Below are 14,318 nucleotides of genomic sequence, written 5' to 3'. Positions count from 1 at the left end.
ATTTGAAGTGTTAGCGGCTTACCTATAGGGCAGCGCAGTATTTTTCTGTATACTATGAATGTACCAAGTTGATTGATCGATCAACTTGGGTACAACCAGCCTGCCAGATTCTCTTACGATTATCACTAGAGGCTTATTCCCTACAGGAAATAAATTTGCACCATGTATGACCGGCCTTAGCCCTATTTCCTCCCCTAATTTGAACTTTTGGTCATGAAAACAGGTTTGTTGTTCAGATGACTCTTTAAAATGCCTTCAGTATTGTCTATATTTGCAGTCTTGTAAGCAGACAGATAGCTTATTTGTTTCCTATACAAACACACTAAACTTTCATTAGTTTCACAATACAGGAAAATTCCTACATTTCTTTGCGTAATGAATATACAAGGCATTCATTAGTTATTCAGAAAAGTACTTTAATGTAGTTTTCATTTAATAAAATTGTGTTTCTCCAGGCTGGTAATATAAAATACCATTCAGAAATTACACTTTAAAATACATTTTAAATACATTAATGGCTTTCAGTGCAAGTATTACCAAGAATATACAGTTATGTACAACACTGCACCCTTCAAAAATAAGATTTCTTCCTTTACATTAATTTCACTATTTTATTACACTAATATATAATAGTGCACGCTTTTTTCTCTTTATTTGCATATTTCAGAAACTTAAATTCTGTATAAATTTAAAAGAAATAATTTGTAATCCACACTACAAAATACAATAGTCATAATCATATAAAGACCTGGTTAACAGCATGTAAGATATGCACAAGAAAATATGTTCAAAGATAATGATGGCTTTTTTTCCAGATAGCAGAAATTCATTAAAGTGGATTATCCTCTTTGGTTCCAAAATTTCAAATGAAAAAAAAAACAGCAGTTTGTACAGCAGCTCAAACATTGTTTTCTTAAATATTTCCCCGTCTACCAGACTCTACATGAGTTATTTCCTCGGTTCATTAATGTGTTTTCTGGACAACTGAAAACTTTACGAAATTCTTCAAAATTACTCATTGCACCAATTACTCTGGAGAGAAAAAAAAATATTTTGTCATTATTGAATTAACCTTTATAATATAGATGCAGATTTTAAACGACAGCTGGCAAGTACACAACATTTTTATCAATCTTGCATATTTTGTCACAAAAAGTCTTACCTGAGAATGTCCAATGGCTAGTAATTTCTTTAGAACTTAGAAAAAGCATTGCTGGTCCTTTGAAACCTTGGCCACATTTAAGAATTAGTTTGGATACTAGCTGATTGTGTAAAAGTGTGGTCTGCTCCATCCCAACTGCTGTGCAGCCCAATTGGCAAGTGAGGTTGTGCATAATAGTGAATGAATGAATGAATGACTTGTATAGCGCAACGCATGCGAACTGAATCGCCTCTGGGCGCTTTTTCCAGCCAGAATCTACTTGGCTGGTGCGGTCATTTTTACCCCGTAGGATCATGATAGGCTTATGGGTATGTGAGGCAGCTTTAAAAGAGCAGACCATTCTTCTACACCAGGGGTCCTCAAACTTTTTAAACAGGGGGCCGGTTCACTGTCCCTCAGACCGTTAGAGGGCCAGACTATAAAAAAAATCTATGAACAAATTCCTATGCACACTTCACATATGTTATTTTGAAGTGAAAAAACAAAATGGGAACAGATACAATATTTAAAATGAAGAATGCAAGCCCCCCTCACCATCATTGCAAGCCCCCCCCCCTCACCATAATTTCAAGCCATCATTGCAAGCCCCCCTCACCATCATTTCAAACCATCATTGCAAGCCCACCCTCACCGTCATTTCAAGCCATCATTGCAAGCCCCCCCTCACCGTCATTTCAAACCATCATTGCAAGCACACCCTCACCGTCATTTCAGGCCATCATTGCAAGCCCCCCTCATCACCATTTCAAATTCAAGCCATCATTTCCAGCCTCCCCCCTCACCATTGCAAGCCCCTCACGATCATTGCAACCCTTCCCCTTCATCATTATAAGCCCCTAATTGCAGGCCCCCCCTCACAATCATTAATTGCAAATGATCATGATCATTGAAAGCCCTCCTCACCTCACCATCATCATTACATCATCATCATCAGCCCCTCATTGCAAGCCCCCCCTCGCCATCATCATTGTAAGCCCCTCATTGCAAGCCCCCCCTCACAATCATTAATAGCAAGCCCATCAAGATCATTGCAAGCCCCCCCATCATCATTACATCATCATCAGCAGCAGCAGCCCCTCATTGCAGCCCCCCTCACCTTTGCAAGCCCCCTCACCATCATCATCATCAGCCCCTCATTGCAACCCCCCCTCACCATTGCAAGCCCCCCCCCCCACCTTTATCATTACATCATCATCAGCCCCCCATTGCAAGCCCCCCCACCATCATCATCATCATTACATCATCATCAGCCCCTCATTGCAACCCCCCTCACCATCGCAAGCCCCCCTCCCTCCCTCCCCTCACCTCACCATCGTAAGCCCCTCACAGCCTTACTCCTTACTGTGCCAAACTGCTGTCACGGTCCCGCTGTGTCACGATCCCACTGTGTCACGAAGCTCACAGTGTTGTTAACAGTTCTGGCGCGCTATGGTAAAAGTCCCGCCCTCCTCCTCCTAGACCAGCTCGTGTGATAGACAGAACACTGGCTCTATCACATGAGCTAGTCTAGGAAGAGGAGGAGGGCGGGACATTTATCACAGCGCGCCCGAACTGTTAACTCTGTGATCTCCGTGACACAGCGGGACCGCTGTGTTACAACCTGCCGTGTAACCGGCGTTGCTTGTCAGGGTGGGGTGGGCCGGTTAAAAGTCATCCGCGGGCCGTAGTTTGAGGACCCCTGTTCTACACTATGAGGAAGTTCCCAATCTGGTTGGTTAGAAAACTGGAGCTTCAAGAGATCTATGCAAACACCAACAGGTAACTGCACTCCAGATATGAACTTTTTTCACCTACTCAGGTAAAAAGGGTAAACAAAAAACAAAAGACAACAACATCAAATCAAAGAATAACCTAAATGAAAAAAAAAACATGGCTACTTTGTGTGCTGTGTTTCTTTGTCTTTGTTTCTATGAGGTTGATTTAGTAAAACTGGAGAGTGCAAAATATGGTGCAGCTGTGCACGGAGGCCAATCACCTTTTAATTTCAGCTTGTTCAATTAAACTTTAAAAAAAAAAAAAATGGAAACTGGTTGGTTTCTATGCGGAGCTGCACCAGATTATGCACTCTTTCGTTTTAGTAAATCAAGCCCTATGTCTAAAAGTAACAGGTAGTATTTCATAACAAGTGTTTTTTTTTTAAGGGGCATACAGTGGGGCAAAAAAGTATTTAGTCAGCCATTCATTGTGCAAGTTCTCCCACTTAAAAAGATGAGAGAGGCCTGTAATTGTCATCATAGGTATACCTCAACTATGAGAGACAAAATGTGGAAACAAATCCAGACAATTACATTGTCTGATTTGGAAAGAATTTATTTGCAACTTATGGTGGAAAATAAGTATTTGGTCAATATCTAAAGTTCATCTCAATACTTTGTTATATATCCTTTGTTGGCAATGACAGAGGTCAAACGTTTTCTGTAAGTCTTCACAAGGTTGTCACACACTGTCGCTGGTATGTTGGCCCAATCCTCCATGCAGATCTCCTCTAGAGCAGTGATGTTTTGGGGCTGTCACTGGGCAACACAGACTTTCAACTCCCTCCAAAGGTTTTCTATGGGGGTTGAGATCTGGAGACTGGCTAGGCCACTCAAGGACCTTGAAATGCTTCTTAAGAAGCCACTCCTTCGTTGCCCTAGTGGTGTGTTTGGGATCACTGTCATGCTGAAAGACCCAGCCACGTTTCATCTTCAATGCCCTTGCTGATGGGAGAAGGTTTGCACTCAAAATCTCACGATACATGACCCCATTCATCCTTTCATGTACACGGATCAGTCGTCCTGTTCCCTTTGCAGAGAAACAGCCCCAAAGCATCATGTTGCCACTCCCATGCTTCACAGTAGGTATGGTGTTCTTTGGTTGCAACTCAGTATTCTCTCTCCTCCAAACAAAACGAGTTGTGTTTCTACCAAACAGCTCTACTTTTGTTTCATCTGATCATATGACATTCTCCCAATCCTCTTCTGGATCATCCAAATGCTCTCTAGCAAACCTCAGCCGAACCCGGACATGTACTGGCTTAAGCAGGGGGACACGTCTAGCACTGCAGGATCTGAGTCCCTGGCGGCATAGTGTGTGACTGATGGTAGCCTTTGTTACGTTGGTCCCAGCTCTCTGCAGGTCATTCATTAGGTCCCCCCGTGTGGTTCTGGGATTTTTGCTCACCGTTCTTGTGATCATTTTGACCCCACGGGGTGAGATCTTGCGTGGAGCCCCAGATTGAGGGGGATTATAAGTGGTCTTGTATGTCTTCAATTTTCTAATTATTGTTCCCACAGTTGACAATTACAGGCCTCTCTCATCTTTTTAAGTATGAGAACTTGCACAATTGGTGGCTGACTAAATACTTTTTTGCCCCACTGTACTTATAAAGCAGTGACTGTGACATTTAGCCAACATTCACAGGTGGTTAATAATTCCACGTAACCCATGTACCAGGAGCATATACTTACAGTAATTACTTGTTCATTGTCACATTGCCTGCTAAATATTTCCCTATGTAAATAAAATTTAAAAAACACACTTTACACTAGGTTCACACTGTTACAGATGGTTGCAGGTGCGGTAATCACACCTATTCCCTCATCTGCAACCACCCACAGACAAAACGCAGGGGTCTGACATTCATGGCACCCCCATGCATCTAAAAGCACTAAAACTGTGTTTGCAGGTGTGAAAACTGCTGGGAAAACACAAGGTGCAAAAGCACCATGAAAATTCCCTGTTGCAATGTTTTAAAAATGATGCATGAACCTTTTTTCTGCATGAAAAGCAGATACAGCAGACCATTCAAATGAATAGACTGCTGTGCCTGTGCAAATGCGGCTTGCAGAGCCTCAATAGTTTAAACCAAGTCTTAAATATAATACAGGGGTTACTGGAGACACATAATCCGCAGGGGTTACTGGAGACACAGGATGAGCTGGTGTCAATGAGGATTCAGTGGACTGGGGCATAGGAGGCTAAAGCACAGGAACATCTTGGTCACAGAAATACACAGGGTTTATAGAAGAATAGGAGTACAAGAGTCACAGGAGAGCACTGAGTGTGCACAAGGGTGCAGCAAGGCAAAATACTGTGGGGTCATAGGCAGGCTGAAGACCCTGGGCTATGCAGGGGCTAGGAAATTAGCATGGTGAAGCATTGCTAGAATGCTGGGCAATGCGCTACCTAGCCCATTAAGAAAGTGGTTGGAATCTGTTTGTTGCACAGGTGGAACCCTTGTGTTGGAATCCTGGCTCTGGAATGAGAAGCAGGTGAGTGTGACAGTCTGTTCTACCACTGGCTACTCATAATTTGCTTTTAGGAGACCAAGTATGAGGTGACATTTTTCACCAAACCCATGGGTTGGAATCAGTTATTACATTTTAAAAGTTTATATCGACCAAGTTTTTTTCAAATTGATACCCAGGTTGAAGGTAACAATGTAATGTACATTGATCACCCAAAGGGGATTGTTTTTTTTCACAACATAAGCAAAGGTTACTCTTTACCCTTTGATGGGATCTCGGCCAACATTGTTTCATCCAATTTTTCAGAATTCAAGGTGGGATCTGCTTTGTCTATCTAATCCTTAGACAGCGCATCAGCCACAAGGGCAAAGCCAAAGACCAACTCAAGAGAGGAGACTGAAGGGGCTTGTTTGTTACCCAAGTCAGTTTAAAAGGCAGGTCCCCCCAAAAGATTTAGAGTGTCACAACCTTCACTACAGCATCAGACAGTCAGTGCACATGTCATAGAAAAGTGAAAGCCATGTAACTTACCACAGCAGGTGTATTCTTAGTCTGGGCAGGATGAATAGGGACCCGCCTCATTCTGGCTTCACCCTCCATAATAGTCCTACCCCCCAAGGGGCTTTCCAGAATAGGGTTCTGCCACTGGCAGGCCATAGCTCAGGACCTGTAAAGCATCTACCGGCTAACTCAACATGGTGCACTGCATGAAAAGGTGAGCACCCACCCAGGATCCAGCACCCCCAAGTGACATTACAGGGCTGTTGGAGAGATTGCGTCCATCACCTAAGGACACTGGCACAACATTGAAACTTGCTTGTAGGAGGAGTTGTATAGGGGCTGTCCCTGCAGCTTTATTTTTTATCTGTGTCCAATCACGTGAAGATAGCTGCATATAACCATGGCTATGACTAAAGCTGGCCATGCATGAATCAAAATGCAGCTGGTTCAGCAGGGACTGGATGAATTTCAATCCATGTATGGATAGGGAGGTTGTACAGAACTTGATCTACAAATTGTCTTCTATGCAACCACCCTCTTCCCCACCACTCGATTAGTGCCACAGGCTATACCCGGCAGTGCTGATCAGTGTATTCTGATGGCAGAAATGCCTACCCACTGTCAGAACGAAATAAATCAGTTGGGAAGATTCCCTCATGCATCACAAATGTGTTGCTGGAGGAATCAGGTCAGTTTTCTTCTGATCCATCTATAGGCTGCCTGCGATCCTGTGCAGTACAATTAAGAAAATTTAACTACCAGTAGTCAGAAGTTGTGTGGTGTACTCACCCTTAGTTTCCCAACTTAAGTATATTGCCAAGGGATTATGTAGCACCACAGGAAAGTTACAGGAAGTTTATACTGAAACCAAGAGGTCCAGTGGACCCATAGACTTGATACTATACATCATGGAATTCTATGTATTCTTATAAAAGTTGTGGATTAAACATATTTTTTACACTTTTCTTTTTTAGATATTTTTCACGAAAACACTTCATCTTGATAAAATGTTAGAATCAGGGGAGGGCTGGCAGCCTGAGGCCTGGGGGGCAAGTTCAGTCAAGTGGCCCATATAGTGTGGACAAGTGATGGATCGAGGAAAACAGTCTAAGATTTTTCATGATCCCAAGAGTTTGCACAGAGCCCCCCTTACATGAGAGTCCGCGCAGAGGCCCCCTTTACATGAGAGTCCGCGCAGAGGCCCCCCTTACATGAGAGTCCGCGCAGAGGCCCCCCTTACATGAGAGTCCGCGCAGAGGCCCCCTTACATGAGAGTCCGCACAGAGACCCCCCTTACATGAGAGTCCGCGCAGATCTGATGTAAGGGGTGTTCTGGGAAACTTGATTTAAGGGTGCATGCTGTGGACTATTGTGTAAAGAGGGTCTCTGCTCACCAAAGCCTGCCCCCCTCCCCTTTAACAAAGTCCACAGGGCACCCCTTTTTATACACTGGGAGGCAGGAGAGACTAGAGAGGGTGAGCTTACCAGGATGGAGGCTGAGGCGCAGGCAGGCTGTCTGATGCTTTTTTGGGTTCAAACTTCCTGTCCAGTGCCCACACATGCCCAGGGAGTGTGGGCAAGGTAGACTCAGAAGGAGGAGGAGCAGATGAGCTCTATCTCTCCTCTTGTCTGTGCAGAGAGAGAAGGGGATGTCAGCGCTGGTGCACGTTGAGGCTGAGCTATGTGTGAGATGAGACATAGCTCAGCTCTGCAGCCATCTACCTTGGAGCTGACACAGGCACGGCTGCACAGTGGGAGGTGAGCAGCGGCCATGACCTGTGTTAACAGAGCTCCAGCAAGCATATTCCTGCTCTGCAAAAACAGCATTTGGTAGTGGTGGCCGGTGGCTGTGCATAGTGTCACCAGCCCGGGGGGAGATTTCCACCCTGCCCCCCCCCCCTGCCAGCCCTCCCCTGGTTAGAATGATGGTGTGATTGTTTTGCCGACATTAAGGTTTCTCTTTGAAAACTATACATGATCACTTGCTAATATGGTTAACACTTATATTCATGTCATTTGCAGTTCCTGAAAATGTAGGTGGATACTTTCTAACAAATTGTTATATACGTGTCAGACCTGAAGAAGTACTGAATAAATCCTGAAACTGTTCTTCTATAACGACTCCATAAATGAAACTATTCAGTGGAGTACCGGAAATTGAGCTTTTCTGAAGAAGCTTCAAAAAATTGTGGAGTGTTGTGTTGCAATTGTGGCAATTTTTCTCTATATTGACACTGCTTGGGAAAGTCCTAGTTGCAAGCACCCACAGAACTGTTATATTTGCTGTCCACCATTAGATACATATTTGATTAACCCAACCAAAAAATGAAATAACTCACCGAAACTGTGGTGGACTATGTACACCATTTATTATCTGATCTCTTGCTGCTTCATGACGAAATGTATTACACCTCACCTAAAAATGTAAAAGAAAAAAATATATATATTTTAGGAGGTTTGTATTTGAAAAAAAACAATGTTTTTTCTGTCAATAAAGCAATTTTTTACTTTGATTTAGAATATACAAGTAAGATAACTGGGCTGTCCAGGGCATCCTGGATGAACCAGGACAGAACAGTTGCCAAATTAGGGAATTAAAGGGGTTGTAAAGGTTTGTTTTTTTATTTTATAAATAGGTTCCTTTAAGCTAGTGCATTGTTGGTTCACTTACCTTTTCCTTCGATTTCCCCCCCAAAAAAATTCTTTGTCTGAATTTCTCACTTCCTGTTTCTCCTCAGTAAACTTGCCACCATCATCCGAGCCGTGGTTAGTCAGCCAGAATAGCTTACTAAACAACTTACCGAGGAGGAACAGGAACTGAGAAATTCAGACAAAGAAAACAAAGAAAAAAAATATTTAGAAGGGAAATTGAAGGAAAAGGTAAGTGAACCAATAATGCACTAACTTAAAGGAACCTATTTAGAAAAAAAAATAACCTTTACAACCCCTTTAACTGAAAACACTTATCGTAATTTCAAACATAACAAAAAGTACAAGGTACATAAATGCCATTAAATGATAGTTTGTATGATTATGTTAAGCAGTTAAAGTAGTATGATAATTAGTATGATAAGCAAACTGATTCCCCTGAAAGATTTTTAGATAAAGGGGATAGCTATTCAATGAAGACATACATGTTTTTGAGTCCTATATGATGTTGACTGACATTAACCACTTAAGGACCGGGCCTATTTTTCAGACTCAGGGTTAACAAGTTAAAATCATTTTTTTTTGCTAGAAAATTACTTATAATCCCAAAAATTATATATATATTTTTTCGAACACTCTTACAAGCGCACTTTTTTGGGAAAAAATATACTTTAAAATAAATAAATAAGACAACAGTAAAGTTAGCCCAATTTTTTTTTATATTTTGAAAGATAATGTTATGCTGAGTATATTGATACCCAACATGTCACGCTTCAAAATTGCGCCCTCTTGTGAAATGGCTACAATTTTTTTCCCTTAAAAAGCTCCATAGGCAATGTTTAACCACTTAAGGCCTGGACCATTAGGCAGGTAAAGGACCTGGCTAGTTTTTGCGATTCGGCACTGCGTCGCTTTAACTGACAATTGCGCGGTCGTGCGATGTGGCTCCCAAACAAAATTGGCATCCTTTTTTTCCCACAAATAGAGCTTTCTTTTAGTGGTATTTAATCACCTCTGCGGTTTTTATTTTTTGTGCTATAAACAAAAATAAAGTGGCAATTTTGAAAAAAATATCAATATTTTTACTTTCTGCTATAATAAATTCCCCTGAAAAAAGATATTAAAAAAACATTTTTTTTCTCAGTTTAGGCCGATACGTATTCTTCTACATATTTTTGGTAAAAAAAATCGCAATAAGCGTCTAACGATTGGTTTGCGCAAAATTTATAGCATTTACAAAATAGGGGATAGTTTTATGGCATTTTTATTAATATATTTTTTTTACTACTAATGGCGGCGATCAGCGATTTTTTTCAAGACTGCAACATTATGGCGGACACTTCGGACAATTTTGACACATTTTTGGGACCATTGTCATTTTCACAGCAAAAAATGCTATAAAACTGCATTGTTTATTGTGAAAATTACAATTGCAGTTTAGGAGTAAACCATAAGGGGGCGCTGTAGGGGTTATGTGTGACCTCATATGTGTGTCTAATTGTAGGGGGGAGGGGCTGGATGTGTTACATCAGGGAACAGATGATCAGTGACATTGCCAGTGTAAAGAACGTTCTTCAGCTCCTGTGACCGATTGTGGGACACTGGCGGCGATCGGGTCCATGGGTCTTGCGGTCACAGAGCTTCGGACCGACCCACGGCTGGTCACTTAAAGGGGACGTACAGGTACGTGCCTGTGCCCAGCCGTGACATTCTGCTGACGTAAATGTGCAGGAGGCGGTCCTTAAGTGGTTAAAAATGTCTAGATGTTTCCAGTTACAGAGGAGGTCTAAGGCTAGAATTATTTCTCTCACTCTAATGATCATGTTGCTACCTCACATGTGTGGTTTGAGTACAGTTTTCATATGCAGGCGCTACTCACGTATGCGTTCGCTTCTGTGTGCGAGCTCGGCGGGAGGGTGTGCTTTAATAAAAATGTCTTATTATTTATTTAACTTAGATTTTTGATTTTGACACTGTCCTTTTAAAAAACAATGTAAAAATCCCTTGTAATAGAAAAAAAAGCATGACAGGACCACTTAAATATTTGATCTGGGGTCAAAAAGACCTCCAATCTCATATTTACACTAAAATGCAATAAAAAAAAAAAAAAAAAAAAGTCATTTGAAAAATAAAATAAAAAAATTCTCTGCATCTTCCTCTTACTCGGCTCCATGCCAAACACAGGAGAGGATGCGATTGTCTCCATCTTTACCGGCAGGTCCAGTAAGCGGCAGAGGCCCCTGCAGCTATCTGCTGCCATAACAACTAAATTCCTCTTCAAAGAGCCGCCATATAATGACAGCGGGTGGTCTGGAAGTGGTTAAATTGTCAGTTTTCTTCTCAAAAGTAAAAATACTGTTGGTAAGAACATATAATGTACAATGCAAAGAGTGCCATGGCCCTGCATTTACTGATGGGCATGGTAAAAGATGGTTGCACGTACAGGACATCATTTTTCTTAATGGCTCTTGACATTTGCTGATGACATCCTAGGACTGCAAAAGGACATAAGTGCTAGAGGAGTTTCCTCTTGAAGACACTGTGATCACAGATCTGGATGAGGATGACTGCAGGCTTGCTGTGATTAATGTCTGAATGGTGAAGAAGGGGCACTAGCACAACATATCTCATTTTATTAGAACTCACCAAGAGGGAAAACGCACCGCTGTACACGAAGCTCACAAATCCGGAAGGAAGACTGGGTAAAGATGGAAGCCCTGTCAGCGGTGACAGCGCACCCCTGGAGGGCTTTGTTTTAAGGTAAGTTTCACATAATGTGCTAGTATACGTTGCATACTAGCACATTATCACATTGCCTTACAGGGGATTTTTTTTTCATTTCTCAGTTTACTACCTCATTAACTATAAAATGTATTTTATACTATATTGCACTTATTAACTCCCCCCACTTCCTCTGATTGACAGCAGCAAGAGCCAATGGATCCTGCTGATGCTCGAATGCAGTGTAAAAAGGAAGTAAGGGGGGAATAGTTGCAGCCGCGCATAGCGTTGATTTCTTCTCTCCTCTCTTCCACTTCACACAGGAAAGGGGGTGCACAGGGACATTGAAAACATTTTTTTGAGGTGTTGGTAGGCAATGCATTAAGAGAAAAAAAGTTTTTAGGTTTAGTAACACTTTAGGCATTTAAAGTTAGCACTAAGAGGCAGCCATATTATTTATGAAAAGGAGAAAGATTACTGCTTGATTCCTAATTGACCATTTGGCACAAAGTCTTACATGAGCATAGCTTAAGAAAAAGAGTTGGTTATTATTAAGATCTAGGCCAGGAAGGAGCAGTTCTTCTTTTCCAGCTCTTTTATCCTGAATCCATTTTCTGTATGCCTGAAAAAATGAAAATAAATTGCAATGAACAACCTGGATTTTTTTTCAGTCTGATGAACACATGATTCTGAACAAATAATAAAAAGATAACAATTAGTATGGCTTTCCAGTAAAAGTAATTTCAGCAGCTGGACGGTGTAATTTGTCTCAAGACTCAAAATGTTACTGTTCATTTTTGTAGATTTCAGTTTTATAAACAATAGCAAAATGTGTCCATCATTTAAAGTGTACAGTATGAGTTAGTGTGAATCTAAGAATAATCGCTAAATTGCATGTTTTTTGTTATTTTGCAGCACTAATGCCAAACCCATATTTATCATGCTTTAAACGATCTGTATTTTTCATATCTGTTCATTGCGGTCATAAAACATTTATTGAATCATAATTTTTTCTCATACCCGAAATGATTCTCTCATTCCTCCATTATCTGCAATATTTTCTGCCAAAGTTTTTGTTCCTTTTACCTAAAGAAAGATACAAGATAAACAATGGTAATTAATTATAAAGAATGCAGTACTATTTTATGAATTGCTGCAATGTTTACCGAATAGTTAAACCTTTCAGTGACAATAAAAATCCTTCCTATAGACAGTGATAAGAAGAAAAAAAAAAAACATTTTGTTTCCCTGGTGGGAGAATGTTCTTATTCCAATGTTAGCCATTGATGAGAATCTCTTCTACAAACCTTATTGTCATGTTGGAAAGGTCAGCAAACACCAACTCTCTTAGGCTGCATTCACACCTTGGCGTACCTAATCGCGGCGTTTTGTTCCGCGAATTGCGGCGACAAATCGTGGCGTTTTGTACCTCGATTTGCGGCCACAAAACGCCGCGATTGTGAATGCAGCTTACCCCCTCTATGGAGATGGTTCACATCTCCTATGCCGAACGCCGAAAGCCGCCTGAAAAAAAGGTCCGGGACTTGTTTTCGGGCGGCAGGCGTACAGCGTTCGGCGTGGAGATGTGAACCATCTCGATAGAGGGCAATGTGAAATCATCCCCCCAGCGTCTCAGGGGCTGCTGCGGCTTCGCACTACAGGCGTATATACGCCTAGGTGTGAACAGAGCCTTTAGAGGGAAAGGTGTTTGGATAAGAATAAAGGAAATGTACATGAGAAAGGCAGGGAAGAACATGCACTTGCGGACTGTGGTATAGCATCCAAAACAGATAACATGTTGTGGCAGCTGTTTATGGGATGGATAACTAAGGCTGGGTACACACAGGCCCAAAATCATCTGAAAAGCATTGGTTTCGCAGGAACCGGCCAACTTTTGGACCGTGTGTACTCATAAGCTGGTCTCATGACTGGCTTCTGTTGAATGAGCATGATGGAAAGCCAGCATCTGATCAGCACTCTCAGACAATGGCAGTCCCCCTGTCATAACACAATAGCTCTCCAGGGGAGATTGCTGCACTAACATCGCTTGTGTTAGTACGGTGATCTGTACTTTTTTTTTTTTCAGCCATTTGAGTTGAATGAAAAAAAAATCTTATATGGTTGGGAATTCGATAAAGCTGCTGCACCACTTTTCTGCCATTTTTTAAACCAGTTAATGTATTGCACCGAATTCATGAAGCATTTGCCACAGTAACTCGTGTAACAAATTCCTGTAGTTCTAAAATGTGCAACTTTTACATTGTGTCGCATTCAATGCGCCACTTTACATCGTTTCGCATTGAATGCCCCACTTTTCATTGTGTCAAATTAAATGCACCACTTTACATTATGTCGCATTGAATGCGCCACTTTTCATTGTGTCACATTGAATGCGCCACTTTTCATTGTTTTGCATTGAATGTGTCACTTTTCATTGTGTCGCATTAAATGCGCCACTTTACATTGTATCGCACTGAATGCTCCAAATATAAAAGTGGAGCTAATTAACCTCCCTAGCGGTATGATTATTTCTGAAAAAAGGTGCTGAAAGCGGTACCATTATTTGCAAGGAATTTTGGCGTTTTATACTGTAGGGCTGTAATTCTTAGGAATAACTCACTTAAATCTGTCCAAACAAGAGTCTAGTAGACATCCCGGGTATGAATTTTTTTTAAAAACAAAATACTGTATATATTGTGTTTGTTTACCTTTTTGAATTTGGCGCCATTCTCCGCCCCCGTTACATAGTTACATAGTTACATAGTTAGTCAGGTTGAAAAAAGACACAAGTCCATCCAGTTCAACCACAAAAAATAAAAAAAACAAAAATAAAAAACACAGTAAAATCCTATACACCCAACTCCATTCCCACAGTTGATCCAGAGGAAGGCAAAAAACCCCAGCAGAGCATGATCCAATTTGCTACAGCAGGGGAAAAAATTCCTTCCTGATCCCCCGAGAGGCAATCGGATTTACCCTGGATCAACTTTACCTACAAATCTTAATACTCAAGTTATATTCTGTACATTTAGGAAAGAATCCAGGCCTTTCTTAAA

The 14,318-nt window shown here is 41.4% G+C and overlaps 1 protein-coding gene across 1 annotated transcript in view; it reads right to left on the bottom strand.

Annotated features, from left to right (window-relative positions):
• Nucleotides 1-402: 402 nt before the first annotated feature.
• The window catches only part of PHEX (phosphate regulating endopeptidase homolog X-linked), a 262,838-nt gene continuing 248,922 nt past the window's right edge, over nucleotides 403-14,318 (bottom strand). Inside the window, exons 19-22 of the mRNA XM_040338252.1 lie at nucleotides 12,283-12,348; nucleotides 11,780-11,884; nucleotides 8,232-8,308; nucleotides 403-1,032 (exon numbers count right to left, since the gene is read on the bottom strand). Of these exons, the coding sequence (XP_040194186.1) occupies nucleotides 930-1,032; nucleotides 8,232-8,308; nucleotides 11,780-11,884; nucleotides 12,283-12,348 (351 nt within the window). The 3' untranslated portion in view covers nucleotides 403-929. The remainder of the gene's footprint in view (nucleotides 1,033-8,231; nucleotides 8,309-11,779; nucleotides 11,885-12,282; nucleotides 12,349-14,318) is intronic.

This window comes from Rana temporaria, chromosome 2 (assembly GCF_905171775.1).
Source record: "Rana temporaria chromosome 2, aRanTem1.1, whole genome shotgun sequence".
NCBI lineage: Eukaryota > Metazoa > Chordata > Amphibia > Anura > Ranidae > Rana > Rana temporaria.
The sequence above is the reverse complement of the archived record's forward strand: the minus strand, read 5'-3'. Positions and strand labels throughout refer to the sequence as shown.